This window comes from Drosophila biarmipes, chromosome 2R, assembly GCF_025231255.1.
Source record: "Drosophila biarmipes strain raj3 chromosome 2R, RU_DBia_V1.1, whole genome shotgun sequence".
Lineage (NCBI taxonomy): Eukaryota > Metazoa > Arthropoda > Insecta > Diptera > Drosophilidae > Drosophila > Drosophila biarmipes.
Genome location: NC_066615.1, coordinates 12,243,357 through 12,258,645, shown reverse-complemented (window position 1 = coordinate 12,258,645; position 15,289 = coordinate 12,243,357). Strand labels below are relative to the sequence as shown.

The 15,289-nt window shown below is 42.9% G+C and overlaps 3 protein-coding genes across 7 annotated transcripts in view; 1 reads left to right on the top strand and 2 right to left on the bottom strand.

Moving 5' to 3' along the window:
• LOC108030328 (uncharacterized) overlaps positions 1-15,289 on the bottom strand; it is a 42,714-nt gene that overhangs the window by 17,894 nt on the left and 9,531 nt on the right. For all 4 annotated transcript variants that reach the window (XM_044092526.2, XM_044092529.2, XM_050887095.1 and 1 more), the window contains one exon: positions 8,127-8,156. The gene's annotated coding sequence lies outside the window, so the exon portion shown is untranslated. The remainder of the gene's footprint in view (positions 1-8,126; positions 8,157-15,289) is intronic.
• On the bottom strand, positions 758-1,313 carry LOC108030276 (probable salivary secreted peptide). The gene is made up of 2 exons (XM_017103104.3): positions 1,104-1,313; positions 758-1,045 (listed from the first exon to the last, which is right to left on the bottom strand). Exons 1-2 carry the CDS (start codon positions 1,293-1,295, stop codon positions 875-877), a joined length of 363 nt encoding a protein of 120 aa, XP_016958593.1. The 5' UTR covers positions 1,296-1,313; the 3' UTR covers positions 758-874.
• On the top strand, positions 10,020-13,367 carry LOC108030275 (sodium-dependent nutrient amino acid transporter 1). 2 transcript variants are annotated; one of them, XM_017103101.3, is made up of 7 exons: positions 10,020-11,063; positions 11,445-11,819; positions 12,135-12,324; positions 12,381-12,663; positions 12,760-12,936; positions 12,994-13,094; positions 13,156-13,367. In XM_017103101.3, exons 1-7 carry the CDS (start codon positions 10,570-10,572, stop codon positions 13,225-13,227), a joined length of 1,692 nt encoding a protein of 563 aa, XP_016958590.1. In that variant the 5' UTR covers positions 10,020-10,569; the 3' UTR covers positions 13,228-13,367. The 2 variants fall into 2 exon arrangements, 1 of the variants encoding a protein (XP_016958590.1); XR_007763915.1 differs by lacking the exons at positions 12,994-13,094; positions 13,156-13,367 and having other exon boundaries at positions 10,144-11,063; positions 12,421-12,663; positions 12,760-12,905.

The window sequence follows — 15,289 nt, the reverse complement described above, 5'->3', positions numbered from 1 at the left end:
TTGACTTTCACACTGGGTGATGGCATCGCATCGAAGATGGGTGGGTTCCCGGGCTGGGAGGTGGTTTTTAGGGCCTGCTGGTGGTTTTTCAGGCGCTGTTGCGAGGCTAAGTGCCTGACATTTGCTAAATGGCAAAGGGCCCGCCTGAATGCCTACCAAGGAGCGTTTCACAGGCTCTTGCGGGTTATATTTTCCCCATTTGCCCGACCGAAAATTGCACTTGCCTCGTTAGTCGAAATGGCTGGGTAATTACGAGTGGTGGGAATTGCCCCCCGAAAACTCATCGCTTACTTGCGCCGTATAACCTTCGAAGTTGCGACTCCGCCATTTTGGTTAACAGCGGAAAACTGTTGATGTCGAAAGGTATTTCTTTTCAAGAGATACCAGTAAATTTCTCGATTTTTATAATAGCAAAATACAGATTTGGTGACATCCCTAATGTGATAGAGAAAAACCCTTTTCAACCATTAATCCTCGATGGTTAAACAATGGATTTCCCTGATGACGTTTATAAATTGATTAAATCTTGCGCATTGGTTTATTCTCATTTATTTAACGCGCGCAGCTTAACCCTTTTGTACAATGATTTCCCTATAAGGGCTCGAAAGCCCCGCCCTCTTTCCGGTAATCAAAATAAAATGGTTCCAACCGCAGATCAATCAGTAACTATATATTTATCGCTCGCCAACTGCAAATTAGCTGCAGTTCATTTGGCCCGTGTCAATTGTATGCCCATATAAATACGCAAATAAAAGCATGCTTGCGGATATGTGTATATTCAGTATGTAAATATGTGCTGGCCATTAAATAAACAAACTATCTGCAGGGAGAACCATACGTAGGGGAATTTAATTAAGGGCAGGGGCGTTCCGGATTAAATGCCGTATATGTCGATGATGAAGCTGAAGCCCTGGTTGCGTTGGCTCTTCAGATGGATTTTGGCATAGGTGCTCTGCGGTCCACCGGCGGTTAGATAGGCGTAGCCTCCGTTGCCATCCCTAACTTGATCCGTAACCACGACTTGGGTGATGGTGCGTCGCAGTTTCTTCAAAAAGCAAGATGAATCTCACGGATAGTTGTATCTTTTCAATGGGTCAACCCACCTTTTGATCGAAAACATAATCCCTAGTGACCACGCGCAGAAACCTGGACTTCTCCGTAATGATCTCCCGGCACAGGTGAGTGTCCCTGTAGTTTCTCACTCCCCAGGTAACACTGTGACTGCGGCCACGCCCAGCGGCCTCAGAAAGGGCGTACAGCGATATTACGGAAAGCAGTATTACGTAAATTCTCATCTTTGAAAATGAGGCAATACTTGCTTTGTTCCAAGCTTTTATAGGTGCAGTGTGTGCCCTAAAAATGGCTCATTCTTTCCCCACATCTGTTGTTATCGACCTATTCAATTGTTTGTGGAACAATAAGCATTACTCACTAAACGCAAAACTCTTGTCTTCCGCAATTTCCTACATTTCCTTGCTAAATTATGCAATTAAAGTGGTAACACAAACGTGTTTATGAAGCGAATTGCAATTACTTTCAGCCACAAAACAAACAAACCATCATAAAAAACAGAAAGCAACGTGAATGCATTTAAAATTAAAGGTACATATTTAAATACAAAATTTAAATATTATATTCATTAAAGCGGTAAAAACCATATTTAAGTCGAGATGCTATGAATAGAAACAAAGCTAATATGCTTAGGGGCTTAATAAAAAAGTACCCGTAATTAAATAATTAATTGTTTTAGAGAGTGGCCGAGGGCCATATTGCAGTCATTAAATATTTATTCCACTCGCCAAAGCCATATAATCCTGGTCATTAATTTAGAAGCCTTTTCAGCACGCTGCCAATATCTGGTTTAACTGCGACCGCAGAAGTATTTTTTATTGGTACGAAATAAGCTCGGCAATTAAATAATGAGCTGAAATTCAGCCAGGGGACAGCTGTCGCCGTTAAGACCCCAGATTCAGACTTATATAGCTCTTGAATGAACCCTTTGGTGCCCCATTGCCAGCGCCTCTTATTTTGCCAAGTGGAAATACTTTCGCAAAGATTTCTGAGACTCGAGACTTTTGTTTCGGCCCGGTTTTCAGGTCTCTGTTTTCCACTTCTGCTGTTGTGGTTGGCTGCTTTAAATACCGCTGTGTGGGTGTCTTGTTTCGGTTTGTAAGCCGCGGCGGCGGGCTTAAAGGCAAATATTTATTTAATTTTAACATCCCGCCAGCACCCCCGCTCACGGCCCGCTGCACAGATCCAATTTACTCAAGTACAAAGACCCTGTCGCGTATATTGTTGAAATTTTATTGTGCAAACATGGGAACGTCTCTATGTGTCCGTGCCTGTATCTGTGTTTTATGGTTGCCACGTTGGTTTTTCTCATTTATGCACACAAACAAACAAACAAACAAACGCACAAACACCACAAAAAATGGCAGTAACACAAACAAAATGGCCGAGGAGCCGTTGTTAAGTGTATCTTATAGCTGCGTTTGCTGGCCATAGATTGTGGGAGTGTAGGTGCGGGCGCCTGTGTTTACCGCACAAAATACAAAAAAAGGCACAGGAAACACAAACAAAAAGCGATTCGTTGGCAAACAAATCAGCATAACGAAATTTAGGTGGACAATAAAGTTCAGCTGCAGGGCAGCATGCAAAAGAGTCGCAAGCAAACAAAGGCCATAAATAATATGTTGTCTTCTATTTGAGCATGAAATCGGATAAAGAGCACACAATATGTTTGGCATACGAAAATATAGGACCGCTTAGTACCTGGTGAAAAAGATACAAGCGTTATGTTTACCAAGAAAGGCACAGATATTGCTCGTGACAACAAGTATTTAATAATTAATAAACATATTGAAAATACCAACAGTTGTCTCACTTTTTATTGCTTTGTTTCAGCCTTCTGAAAACATTCGTTGTTAGATTTCGTTGGCTTAAAAGGGATTTTCTTTCCAAAATGTTATATTGCTTCAAACCTACCCTTTTGCACCGAAAGTTGAAAGTAATCCATTGCAATCAAGGGCTTTTTTATTTCCCCAGCTTGTGTTCATAACTACACAGCTCAGCCACTGACATTCATGTGGCGTGGCAATTAAAGCATTTTCCCCGGGGTCACGAACTAATTGGATAAATTGCAAAACCCTATCTCGTATTACGGCCAAAGCAGGCGTTTCTCAAAACCCGATGCTGTAACTTGCGGCTTGCCATACGATATCTGCCTCGTCCAAACCAAAAATGTGGAGGGTGAAAAACTTAAATTCCTGGTTGTGTCGGCATGTCGAAGCTCTTCAAGCTGAAAACGCTTTAAATAATTTTAATTAAAACAAATGGCACTCGAAATAAAACACGCACATCAAACAGCAGTGGGCGGCTGGTGGGTGGGTAGGCGGCGCCTGAATGGAGCAGACATGGCGTGTAATTACGCTTGATGGAAAGCGCAGGGGTGGGGGAGTTGGGCGGGCGGGGTCGTGGGAAGGACGACCCCTGTTTGTGCATCGAATCAAGTGGTGTTGCTGCCTCTGTTGACAATGCACGGCAGCAACATCAGAGGGCACCGCACTTCAAGCACACACCAACTCACATATGCACAGGGACAAAAAATTTAATCACAATTTAATCATACAACTTTTCATAATGACACGCGGCTCTATCAAATTTGAAAAGGGTATTGTGTTCGTTGAAAAGTATTTAATAGGTCCAGGGGAAAAAACAAAACCAGAGGCAAGCAGATTACTGAAAGCAACCGATTCAATACGGGGAATAGGAACCGGTAAAATAACTAAAGTTAAATGCTGTGTGGCCTCTATACCGGTTCGTTTGTACCGATACGATTATGGTAACCATTCCTGTAAATTAAAAAATTATTAATTACAATTTTTGAAAAGAAATCTGTAATAGTATCAAACATATTTTTACCTTAGCACGACTAAATAACCGAAGTATGGGGACTAGCCAAGTCAATATAGCCAATTCCGTCAGTCTCTAAGATCTCAAGAATTCACTCTAAGTTTGGATTGAACAAAAGTTTGCCACTCCCAAAAAACCAGAAATAATTTATTTAAGAACTTATTAAGATACCGTAAGTGGTGCCCCAGTTATTATATCTTTATACCTAAGCAATCTGTATTATATCCGGACATTTTTTAACATTTTTCATGTAATTATTAACTTAATTAATCAAAAAATTTTTAAATGAAAAATTTAAACATTATTAGTGTAAAGAGTATATTATTAAATTAATTTTAAAATGCTAATTTTAAATATTGTTAGTGTAAAAAGTTGTTTTTTGCTTTGTATTTTGTTGTAAAAATACGATTATAAAATCATCTATAATTATCCAATTTACAATACTAAACTTCTAGTAGCTACAATCTTAAGAAAAGACCCGAGCTTATGGATGGAAATTAGTGTGATATTTGTCTTAAAGCAACACCCCTGCACACGTTTTTCTCTCAGTGCGCACTCTTTTAGGAGGAGGTCCTGGCCGCGCTTTTGTTCGTGACAAGTTGAGACAGAGGGCAAACAAGGCGAGCGACGCGCCGAGCGGACAAACTCCAAAACAACTTCATTTTCGACGCTGTTGCCGAACATGTTGTCGGTGAAGTTCCAGCGGCACTTTTCACGCTTCCGGGTGGCACACAGGGGCCCCGAAAATTGGCCAACTCCTACGCATCCGACCGACCCGCCGGCAGCCCGGGAAACTCGGGAAAAAACAAACCCAATTGTAATTAAACTTGAGAGCCGGACACCCGAGGGATGGGACACCGAGGGTGCCCGAAGAGGAGGGGGCGTTGGACTTCCTAAAATTACATTTAATCATTGTTATTTTAGGCCCTCCAATGCCTAAGTGCCACCACCACCGCTGACCACGTTCCCAGCGCTTCCGATGGCTCAAAGGCCAAACAAATGTACGTGCAAGGACACTAAGGACATTTGATAAAAAGCCACTTAGTAAGGCACTGCGGCCTCAGCCAAAGCCGGAACAACGCCGCACACACTCCACACATCCATAACCCATTTGGCTTATGACAAGGAGATTGTAGCCGGCTAACACTTTGGGCGTGCTACTCACAGTTTGACAATATCAAAGTAGAGTGGCGCAGCTGACAGCGGCAGCAAATTTGCTCCTTTTGGCCAAATAAATAAAGCTTTTAAAGCGCAAATATGGTAAACGACGTTAACGGGGCGCCTCAAGTGTCAGTTGTCGGCTGTCAGAGCCACGAGAGGCTTTATTGGCCCTCTTGGCTTACAATACAGTTGGGCAAAATGCCAGGCTGGCGAAAAATAATTATTATTAAGGCAATGCGCAGGCTGTGTTCGGGACGAGCCAAGCACCACTTTTTTTTCCAAGTGTGCCACGTCCCAGCCGATTGACAATGAGATTGCGCATACGCCGGGTGGGCAAGCCAAAAGATTTTCACTCCCAATTACGCTGCAGAAAACGCTTTGGCCGGGGAAAGCCGGACGAGATTCACTAAAGCGACACTTGTTGAGGGCGGAATATTCCAAATCCGGTGGATGTCAAGTTGAATTTAAGTACGTTCCACCAGCTGCCAAAGACATTTTCCCCCGAATGCAGCAATTTCTACCGAAAAAGAGCTATAAAATTATTTCTTGGCATGCAAATAGCTTTTTCTCGTGCTTTTTCCCAGAAATTTTCTCGTTGGCTGTCAACAGCGGGCTGCAGATAAGTCGAAAACGAATGGATTTCCAGTTCTGTGAGCTCTGTGCCACTTTTTCCCTGGCTAACAATGAAAATTACTTTTCATATTTAATTGCAACGACTGCAGGATACGAGAACATGTGGCCAAATACCAAAGCCAAAGTGCAAGCGAAATGCCACATTAAATTACACCAAAGTCAAAGAAAAGGAAAAGAAATGCCCCCAACTTGCAATTGAAATTTGTTTGCCAACTCAAACACGAACATGGGGTGGTTGGTAGCCCCGAAAAGTTACTCGAAATTAGACGTGGCAAGCAAGTAATGGAGACACCAGAAAGGAAATGCTTATTATTTGCATAAATTCCACATACACAAAGCCCTGAGACGAGTGACAGGCCAAAGAGGCGGCGAGTTGAACGAAAGAAATGCAAATTGTGTTGGCAAATTTAAATGTCAGTCAACAATTCAGTTGTTAAACTCGCATTACCAGCAAAGCCATAGACATTGCTGGCCATGCATACAGAAAAATCAGAATGAAACGCTATAGTCGAGTGACGCGACTATCAGATACTTATTACTCTGTTTCAAATTTCAAGTAAAATACAACTACAGGGCATATGGCAGCGCCACGGCACCTAGCGGACGGGATCGGTACTATTTCCTGACTCATAACTTGTAAAATAGCAATGCGATTATTTCGATTCTTAGCATTTAAATACGTTTTAATCAACAAAATCCATTTTAATTTACGCTGAAAGACAATCCTAAAAAATGTGTTCGCCAGATTTTAGCTCCATGGGCATTAGAGTGGCACCGTGCTGCAATAATACGTCCGCTGCGGAAGAATCTCTAGAATCTGCGTGCCCACTCACAACTTTCTAGTTCATACGGACAGACAATCATACGGACAGACGGACATGGCTAGACCGACTCGACTAGTGATAATGATACTTTATGTGGTCGGAAACTCTGCCTTCTACCTGTTACATAATATCTGACGAATCTAGTACAGCCTTTTAATGGGTGTAATAAAGAAAAAAGCTTGTTACTCATACGCCCCGTGGTCCGTTTTTCTCGGACTTTTGTCTACTGCTCCCTGCTCTTAATCGAAAAGCGTGCGTGACTTCTAGAGAGGAATTTGAGATTGGGGGGATCAAAACGGGCTGGCTTATCATTCTTCGGAAGGGAAAACTTTCCACAACTTTTCACTTTTGTTAGGTATTGCCACAGCAGCTTTCGGTTTTGCCATTCGATGTCAATTTAAAGTTTCTCCTCCACTTCCCATTTTTCCCCCGAATTTCTTTTGGTGCCGAAATAAAAGTTTTTGTATAGCAAAGTTGGAGCAATTGTGAGAGTTCGCCGCGCTGCTGCTGCATCCGGCATAATCGATTCGCTTTTGCCTTTTCCATTTTCCATTTTAATAACTTTTGCAGCAGCCAGGGCGCAATAACAACACTGCAAGCACTGCAACAATTACGTGCCGCCAGTGCAAGAGCAGCAAACAAGCGGCAAACAACGAAACACACCGAGAGCAGCGGCAATCGACAACAATGGCAACAAAGGCGGCCACTAAAGCTGGATCACAGGAGCAGTGCGCCAAACTGCGAACTGGGTTAAACACTTGGCCGGAGTTTCCACCTGGTCTCCCCCTGCAGATTCCCTCCTCTTCATCCCCTGACACTTGGACGGGGCAACTAAGTTGCCATTGATGTTACCATTGCTCCTCCGGTGGCACTGCGCGGTGCATTCGAGTGGATGTTACCTCGGCCATAATTGAGGCACGCGCTAAGCGAAACAAATAACAAGGGGAGCCGCAGCAGCAGCTGAACTGATTGCTGGCCCTAAAACCCTTTAAATTCAAGTTAGACACTGCGTGAAATAATTGCGACTGAAAGCAAGTAATTCAATCCATAGGGGAGGGTTTTAAATGTCGCAAATCTGGGTAAAAATACATTTAAAGTTAATAAATCAATCGATAGTCTATCGACACACTAAGGGTAAACTATCGATAGTATCGATTATTATATTATTATATTGCAGTACATTTATTTTCATTAGGAAGTAAGAATCAAGCACTAGGCTTACATTAATAAAATACATTGTTGTTTTCCTAAGCTTTTCTCATTTTTCGTATATTGTTTTCGGATTTGAAACAATACACCAAATTATCGATAATATTGATGGTGATAAAACTATCGATCTATATCTCAAAGCAATATTTTTTTTATTATAGTATTAAATAGCTTCATAATAACTTTATTTATAGTAGTTCAGACTTAAAATGTTTTATTGGCTATCGGTAAGAGATATATTTTAAGCCTATGCACATCTTATCTTTTTTCTCTGTAACAGGACTGAGTACGCGATGAAGCACCCTTTTGCCCAGTAACACGTACTCCATTCATAAGCCAGTAAAACACATTGCCTGGGGAACTTATTTCTGTAGTTTCTCTACTCACCGAAAGTTAATTTCCGCTTGGGCGACGCACCTGCAACGAAAACGGAATGAGCGAAATGTAATTTATAATTAATATTAACGCATTTTCGATTCAATAATAAATGAGGCTAATTTATTTACAGCTCGACCACCGCAGGGCATCCATTTTTGTGGTGCATTTCAAGGTACCAGCTTCGTTTTGGCGAGCTGTCGCAGTCAACGCATTTTAATTCAATTGAAGTTGATTAAAAATTAATTTCAAATTAAATGTGAACTCAATGAAATTGTAGCAAAAAATAGGGGAGAGGATGTAGAGAGCAGTGGCAAAAAACGTGGCATTTGACAGGCTGGGCCAAAAGTTGATTGGATGGCAAATGGCGAAACTTAAAGAGGGCACAGCGCACATGTGTGAGTGTGGGCGAGTTACCAATACGTAGGCAGGTGAAGCGGAAGCGGAAGTTGTTACAAAGTCTGTTGAAATCAATTTTAAAAGTAAACTTGTTAGGTGAAAGCCGAAACAAGAGAATGGCAACGGAAACCGAGTGGGCTGGGTTGGCAGCCGAACAAGAAAGGGAAAACTAATTGCAGCGCTCATTTTTTGCTTGTTAATGGGCCTGCAAACGAGCTGCGGGCTTCGCTCGTTCTATCGACCCTCACGTACACACATGCGTCCCTGGTTGTGGCATCGAGAAAAAGTTTTCCCCCCAATTTATTTGCCTCATTTCGCTGCCATTGTTGCTGCTCGTTCGAAATCTGCGTGCGCAAGTAACAACATTTTACAGCTGCAATTAAAGTTAGTTAGCTCACCCTCTTGGCCCGCTTTTCCACCGACAACAACAGCATTTCCCGCTCCACAACACTCTTCACAACAAGCTAATGCACTGCACTTTAATTAACCCAACACCAGGAGAGAGAACCAGAAATTATACACCCCTTTAGCCTTCCGCCCAACTAATGGCTATTTATGTGCGATAATTTGCGGTATGAAAACTATAAAAGCAAGTGCAACCAGTCGTACTCGTATAACAATCAACTCAACAAGGAAACACTCCAAAACGAGGAAATGCAGTTATCCATTTCTAAAACTAGAGCTAAGGTATAATAAATAATAATAAAACTATTAATTTCTATCTATATATGTATATATATACCATAAATATGCCTTAATAACAATTATTTAAGGCTTTCATTATTAAAACTTTACTTACTTTTACAAAAAAACAGCCCCATTCTAAAGAATTCGCGTTCTTTCGAGCACCCTTCTGCAGATTTCTCGTCTTTGTTCGTACACTTGCGTCCTTTGCACTGGCTTTTCATCAATTAAATCAATAATCACTTAAAAATAAAATAATGCCCTTAAGTAAATCTCATTTAAATAACATAAGCCGCATTAAAGGAACACCCTCATTCTTGTGAAAAGCCATTGAAAACGAATGAGTAATGTTAAAAGGGCATTCGTGTGCATTAGAGTCAATTACCGGGGATTGCAGTGCCCACGCAGGCGAGCAGCCGGAGGAAATCAGCATTATCAAAGGCTTTTAATTGCCATAAATCTGCGAAAGTTGTTAAAAACCCATTTAAAATTGTCACCGTAATGGCACACTCAACCGGCTCAGTGGCATTTAACCAACTATCTGCAGCATTCCCCTTCCTTTCTAGCCAAGCATTCGCCTTCGTTTTCTTGGCCCTCTTCCTGCTTTTGCCAACTTAAGTTGCAGCCTGCCAGGGATGTTAATTAGAAAACTCTTGAAAATTATTAAAAACTTTCCAGAGCTGTCAGACAGATGCAAAGCTGGAAAGATACTAGTGGTAATATAGTGCTTTTAAAGAAATTTCATAGACTCTTTTTGATGGCTTCCTGAAATATGTTTAAGTTGTGAAATTACTTTTTGAAGGAACTACGATAAAGTTATGATTGAAAACTTGATCTTTGGAATGCCCATAAACTCGTGCTCTTTATTTAATTAAATATAATCAAGGCGAGCTGCAGTATTGCTAGATTAACACGAATGTTTTCCGCATTTCGCCATTTGTCGCAGGTTGCTCAAATCTCACAGTTTGGCTCAATTTACGTTGCTTATGTTGGTTCAAGCTTCATGCCTCGCTCTTGCTCAGGACGGCCAATAAACATGATCTCTCTAATGGATCTGTACACAAAGCTCCTCTGTTTTTGACTACGACTTGGATGCTATATCTGGCATCTGCATCCCACTTAGCACCTTTTATTAGTGCCAATTAAGAGTGATTTCACGATGCGTTCCGCGCTATTTCTGACGAGATTACAGCCCCAGACTGCCCCGAACTGGATAATCAACCGCACAGAATTTGTGGCGCGGGGCTGACATTCAATCCGAGAATCCGAGAAGCTCGACAGTCTGGCCGTCTGCGCTTGTAAGTCTCAAGGCGTCCGAGTATCTCGATTGCGGTTAGTTAAGCGCGCCACCTCAAAGTGCTCGGTTCTGGGAATGGCGAACCTAGAGATTTCCACTAAGTCGGAAAAGTCGGAAAAGCCGGCGGAGCAGTGGGGCAACGGGCTGGAGTTCCTGTTCTCCTGCATTTCCCTATCCGTGGGCTTGGGGAATATCTGGCGTTTCCCATACATTGCCTTTCAAAACGGCGGCGGAACCTTTGTGATTCCGTATCTGATTGCCCTTTTGGTAATTGGACGGCCCGTGTACTATCTGGAGATTTCCCTGGGCCAGTTCACGGGTCGCGGCGTGGTCAAGGCCTTCGATATGGCGCCCCTGCTCAAGGGCGTGGCGGTGGGCCAGGTCCTGGCCACGGCCGCCTCCATTACGTACTACTCCAGCATTATGGCCCTGACGCTGAGGTTTCTGGTGGCATCCTTTGGCTCCGAGTTGCCGTGGAGCCGCTGCTGGGAGAGCTGGGGCAGCGATTGCCACGACGGCAGTGCCCAGAATAGCAGCGGAAAAATGTCACCGGCCCAGCTGTACTTTGAGTGAGTATCTCTAAGCGCGGAAAACTTTTCGGAGGTCATTAATTCATTAAAATAATGACAGAAATAAACACTAATTAGCATAAGCCATGCGGTTTACCAGGAAAACTTATATCGTTGACGGTGTAAATTTAGATTTGAGTGTAATGATATAGTTTTAAGTCTTATATTAATTTGACACCTGAATGTTATTTTCTTAGTCCCTGTTTTGGAAACTAAAATAATAAGAACCTCAAACGGCTCTGGATCATTTTAAATTTACATATGCAGATCTCAGACACTCAGTGTTCCTTTAAAGACAGTAAACTTGATTTAGTGATAGGTAATAAGAATTTTTCTTGGTATTCAGGACTTATTTAATCCCCTTTCTCTCACCCCTCTAAGACGCGAGATCCTCCACGAGGTGCCCAATATAGACAACGGCCTGGGTCTGCCCAACTGGCAGTTGGTCGCCTGTCTGGCAGTGGCCTGGCTGATCATAGGTCTAGTCCTCATCCGCGGCATCAAGAGCAGTGGCAAGGCGGCCTATTTTTTGGGAGTGTTTCCCTACGTGGTGCTGCTCATCCTGCTGCTGAGAGCCGTCACCCTGCCAGGAGCCCTCGATGGCATCATATACTTCTTCAAGCCCCAGTGGCGGGAGCTGCTGAACCCACTCGTCTGGTATGCAGCCGTCACCCAGGTCTTCTTCTCCCTGGCCATCTGCTTTGGCACTCTGATCACCTATGCCAGCTACAACAACTTCAATCGCAATGTCTACAAGTAAGTGAATTGGGCTTAATCTCTTGGAACCAGATTTTGCTAAAGCACCCTGACCAAAAATATTTGTAAAGTGACTTAAAGATTTATGACCTTGCTTGATTTTAAAATAACTAACTTGAGTTCTTTTAAACAAGTTATGTCACCCAAAATATGATTTAATGAATTAGTTAAATGCTATTAAGCCCTTCAACGTTTTTGAAGCTATCTTAAGCTGCTTCCAAAGATTTGTTTAAGCTTTTAAAGGCCAAAAACTCAGTATTCTCCAGCCATGAACTGCTCAAAGCAATAACAACCGAACAAAAAACTCTCCCCCAGTGACATTGTCATAATCACCACCATGGACTCCTGTTCCTCCATAATCGCCGGCTGCATTACCTTTGGGATCCTGGGCAATCTGGCCCGCGAGACCGGAAACTCGGATATTGGCAGCGTGGTGAAGGGCGGCGCCGGCTTGGCCTTCATCTCGTACCCGGAGGCCATAGCCAAGTTCGAGTATGTGCCACAGGTAAGGTATCGCAAAGGACCAGCGCCCTGGGCGCCCTAAAGCACAACTACCTAAAGATGTTCGCGGTCCTTTTCTTCCTCATGCTCTTCGTCCTAGGCATTGGCAGCACCGTGGGCATGGGATCCTGCATCCTGCGCGTCATCCGGGATCACTTTGGACCACGCTCGCCGTCCATTTGGAAACTGGCCAGCGGACTGGCCTTTCTGGGCTTCTCCGTGAGCACTGTTTACATGACCCCGGGCGGTCAGTTTATCCTGAACCTAGTGGACTTCTATGGCGTGTCCTTCACCGCCTTGATCCTGGCCATCGGCGAGCTGGTGGCTGTTGCCTGGATTTACGGTTGGTTTATAGATACATATCTGTATCTAAGCTTAAGTTCCCAACTTTTCCTTGGGTACAATAAGCTATTATCAAATTTTGTTTATAAACTTTAAGGAGTCAATCGCTTTTGCGAGGACATCAAGTTCATGATGGGCATTGAGACCGGTTGGTATTGGCGTCTGTGCTGGAGATTTATCACTCCTGGTTTGATGACCGCCGTGCTCATCTACATGCTGTTGGACATGTCCGCTCTGCAGTACAAGGGCGTGGGTTATCCCACCCTGGCTCACGGTAAGGGCACAGATGCTACTCCTTGTATCTGATATTAAAGGAGCCATATCCTTGCAGTTTTCGGTTGTTTTTTGGCCGCCTTGGGCCTGATTCAGCTGCCCGGCTGGGCCCTCTATGCCATCTATAAAAAGCGTCGCCAGGCTGGCAGCTTGAGGCAGGTGAGTTGCACCCCCTGCACCGACTTTCCCCCAGTTTCCCTAAAAACATTCCCCTTTTTAGAGAGTACGTGCCGCCTGTAAGCCATCGGATACTTGGGGACCGGCCAACGCTCAGCTGGATGCCAGCATCTAGAAAATTAGCTCAGTACCCCAAACACTGCGTCTACCTAATGGCCCCCGAAGTCTGGGGCATTATTATTTGATATGGTCTAGATGAGAATGGGTGGCGTAAAGTGAAATATATATTAAGCTCGTGGAGCCCAAAAAACAAAAGCGTGCTTATTCTGGCGGAACAGTTTGACTGCCCGGAGGAGTTGAGCTGGCGAAAGGAGGAAGTCGGAGCTGCTGCAGGCACTTTTAATTACCCCAGGGCAGAGCTCCAGTTGGGCGTGGCAGTTGCACTCCTTAGTTGTGTTTGTGCCAGTCCGCTTGGCATGTCTGACATGTCAGCAATGCGGAAATGCGCAAATACTAAATGAAAACAAGAAGCGCTGGGCTGCTTTGCAGGGAACAGGCCTTGGAATACCCTTTCAGAGAAATATCTTTATGTTCTTAATATTTTTCAGTGCTTTCCTAAGCTTTTGAAGTTCCCTGCACTCGCCATGCTTGTATTTCTAGCAGGTTCTAATAGATTTTGATTAGTTTTTTAAGTTTATTTCCCTTGCGACGTTATAATTCCCAACTGGTTCTAGGTAAACCGCTTGCACCGATGTCTAAAAAAATGTCTTTTGAAAATATTCTATTTCGATCTTTTTAAAGGGAAAGGCCCACATAAAAAATATAATCTATTAAAGAAAAATATTGTTTGACCTATTTGAAAAATATGTTGCAACTTTTTTCCAGAAACCATTAAGTAACATCACCTTTCGTCATTAAGCTTATTTGGAAAACCTCTAAAACTCGTTTCATAAAACTGACCACAAGCTGCAATATCCTTTTGAAAGGATACAAGGACCTGCAGCTCAGACGAAAAGGATGGAGACTATGTGAGGACTATAGCGCAGCGGGGCACTGTAAATAAAACATTTGGTTAGCTGCTGTTCGACACATCCATTTGGCGGGTGGAGAGAGGTCGCAAATCAGAATGTCTGTGGCATGTGACAAAGTTGAAAAGTAAATATGCAAGAGCGCAAAAAAATGGGGAGGTTTCGAGGAAAGGGAAACAAGCTCCCCACTTTTCGCAGTCTGTTGCAGTGCCCCACACATATGACAGCGCATTTATTTACTACATATTCTTTTTTTTGGTGCCTCTGTTTTGTCAAAAAAAGTGACAGTGTTAAATTTTTGGCTCATCCCCCCAACGCACATGAAATTGAAGTGTATGTTGACTTTGACTGACGTGTCGTTAGTGCTGAAGAGCGGGGTGATTCCCCTTAGAAGCCCGCTTGCGTGCGGCACGCCCCCACACTCCCACACACATACCACACATACGTGTGTAGGTGTGTTTCTATGTGTGTACTTTCCACGCGGCAAACAACGTTCTTTCATTTCTTTCGTGCCTCCTTTTTAGGTCTGCCCCCGCTGTTGTTGTTGTTCTTTGCTTTAACGATGGAAGTAAATCTTGACATACTTTCACCGCCGCCGGAGAAATGGAGGAGGGAGGCGTGGAGAAAGCGGAAGAGAGCCACTCACACATCACAAGCCCATTATTAGTAATGGCCAAAAGCGCGATTTGGCCGCTGTCGTCAGGGCTGGCTAAAAAGTAGACTACACTTTTAGTGCAACACACAACATGCAACAGTGTTGCCGAATGTTTTTTTTGTAGGGTAGAGCAGACAGCAACAAATTTGTTGTTCTAAGTAAGATACTCTGAAAAAATGCATACAAAATGCATCGCAAAAATTAAGCGAGTAAAATAATGAATAATATGCACATAGGGAAATGTTAAGGCACATTGCTCTTGAATTAAGAATAATCGTTCTTGAAACCCTTGTGATTTTCTTTGAGTAGAAAAGTAAAATTTGGCATATTCAATATCTTTTTCATATATTTTTTAAAATATTTTCAACATAAAATTACTATTTCCTTTTTTAAGAACATTTTAAAGTCAGGTAGGAACATCAGAATTTTTTCTTTGCAAGGAATACCAATTGGAGTACACTGTATATTGTGTAGAACCAAATATAATACTTTCTCATTACCTAAAAGTAAAATGAATACCTAATTTTGTGTAAAGTTAAACTCATGTATTATTT

Excerpts from the sequence above, each read along its gene's own strand:
- LOC108030276 (XM_017103104.3), bottom strand. The coding sequence starts at position 1,295 with ATGAGAATTTACGTAATACTGCTTTCCGTAATATCGCTGTACGCCCTT. Across the intron at positions 1,046-1,103 it reads ATTATGTTTTCGATCAAAAG|AAACTGCGACGCACCATCAC; the intron begins GTGGGTTGACCC and ends TGCTTTTTGAAG.
- LOC108030275 (XM_017103101.3), top strand. The coding sequence starts at position 10,570 with ATGGCGAACCTAGAGATTTCCACTAAGTCGGAAAAGTCGGAAAAGCCG. Across the intron at positions 12,664-12,759 it reads GGCTGTTGCCTGGATTTACG|GAGTCAATCGCTTTTGCGAG; the intron begins GTTGGTTTATAG and ends ATAAACTTTAAG. Across the intron at positions 13,095-13,155 it reads AGGCTGGCAGCTTGAGGCAG|AGAGTACGTGCCGCCTGTAA; the intron begins GTGAGTTGCACC and ends TCCCCTTTTTAG.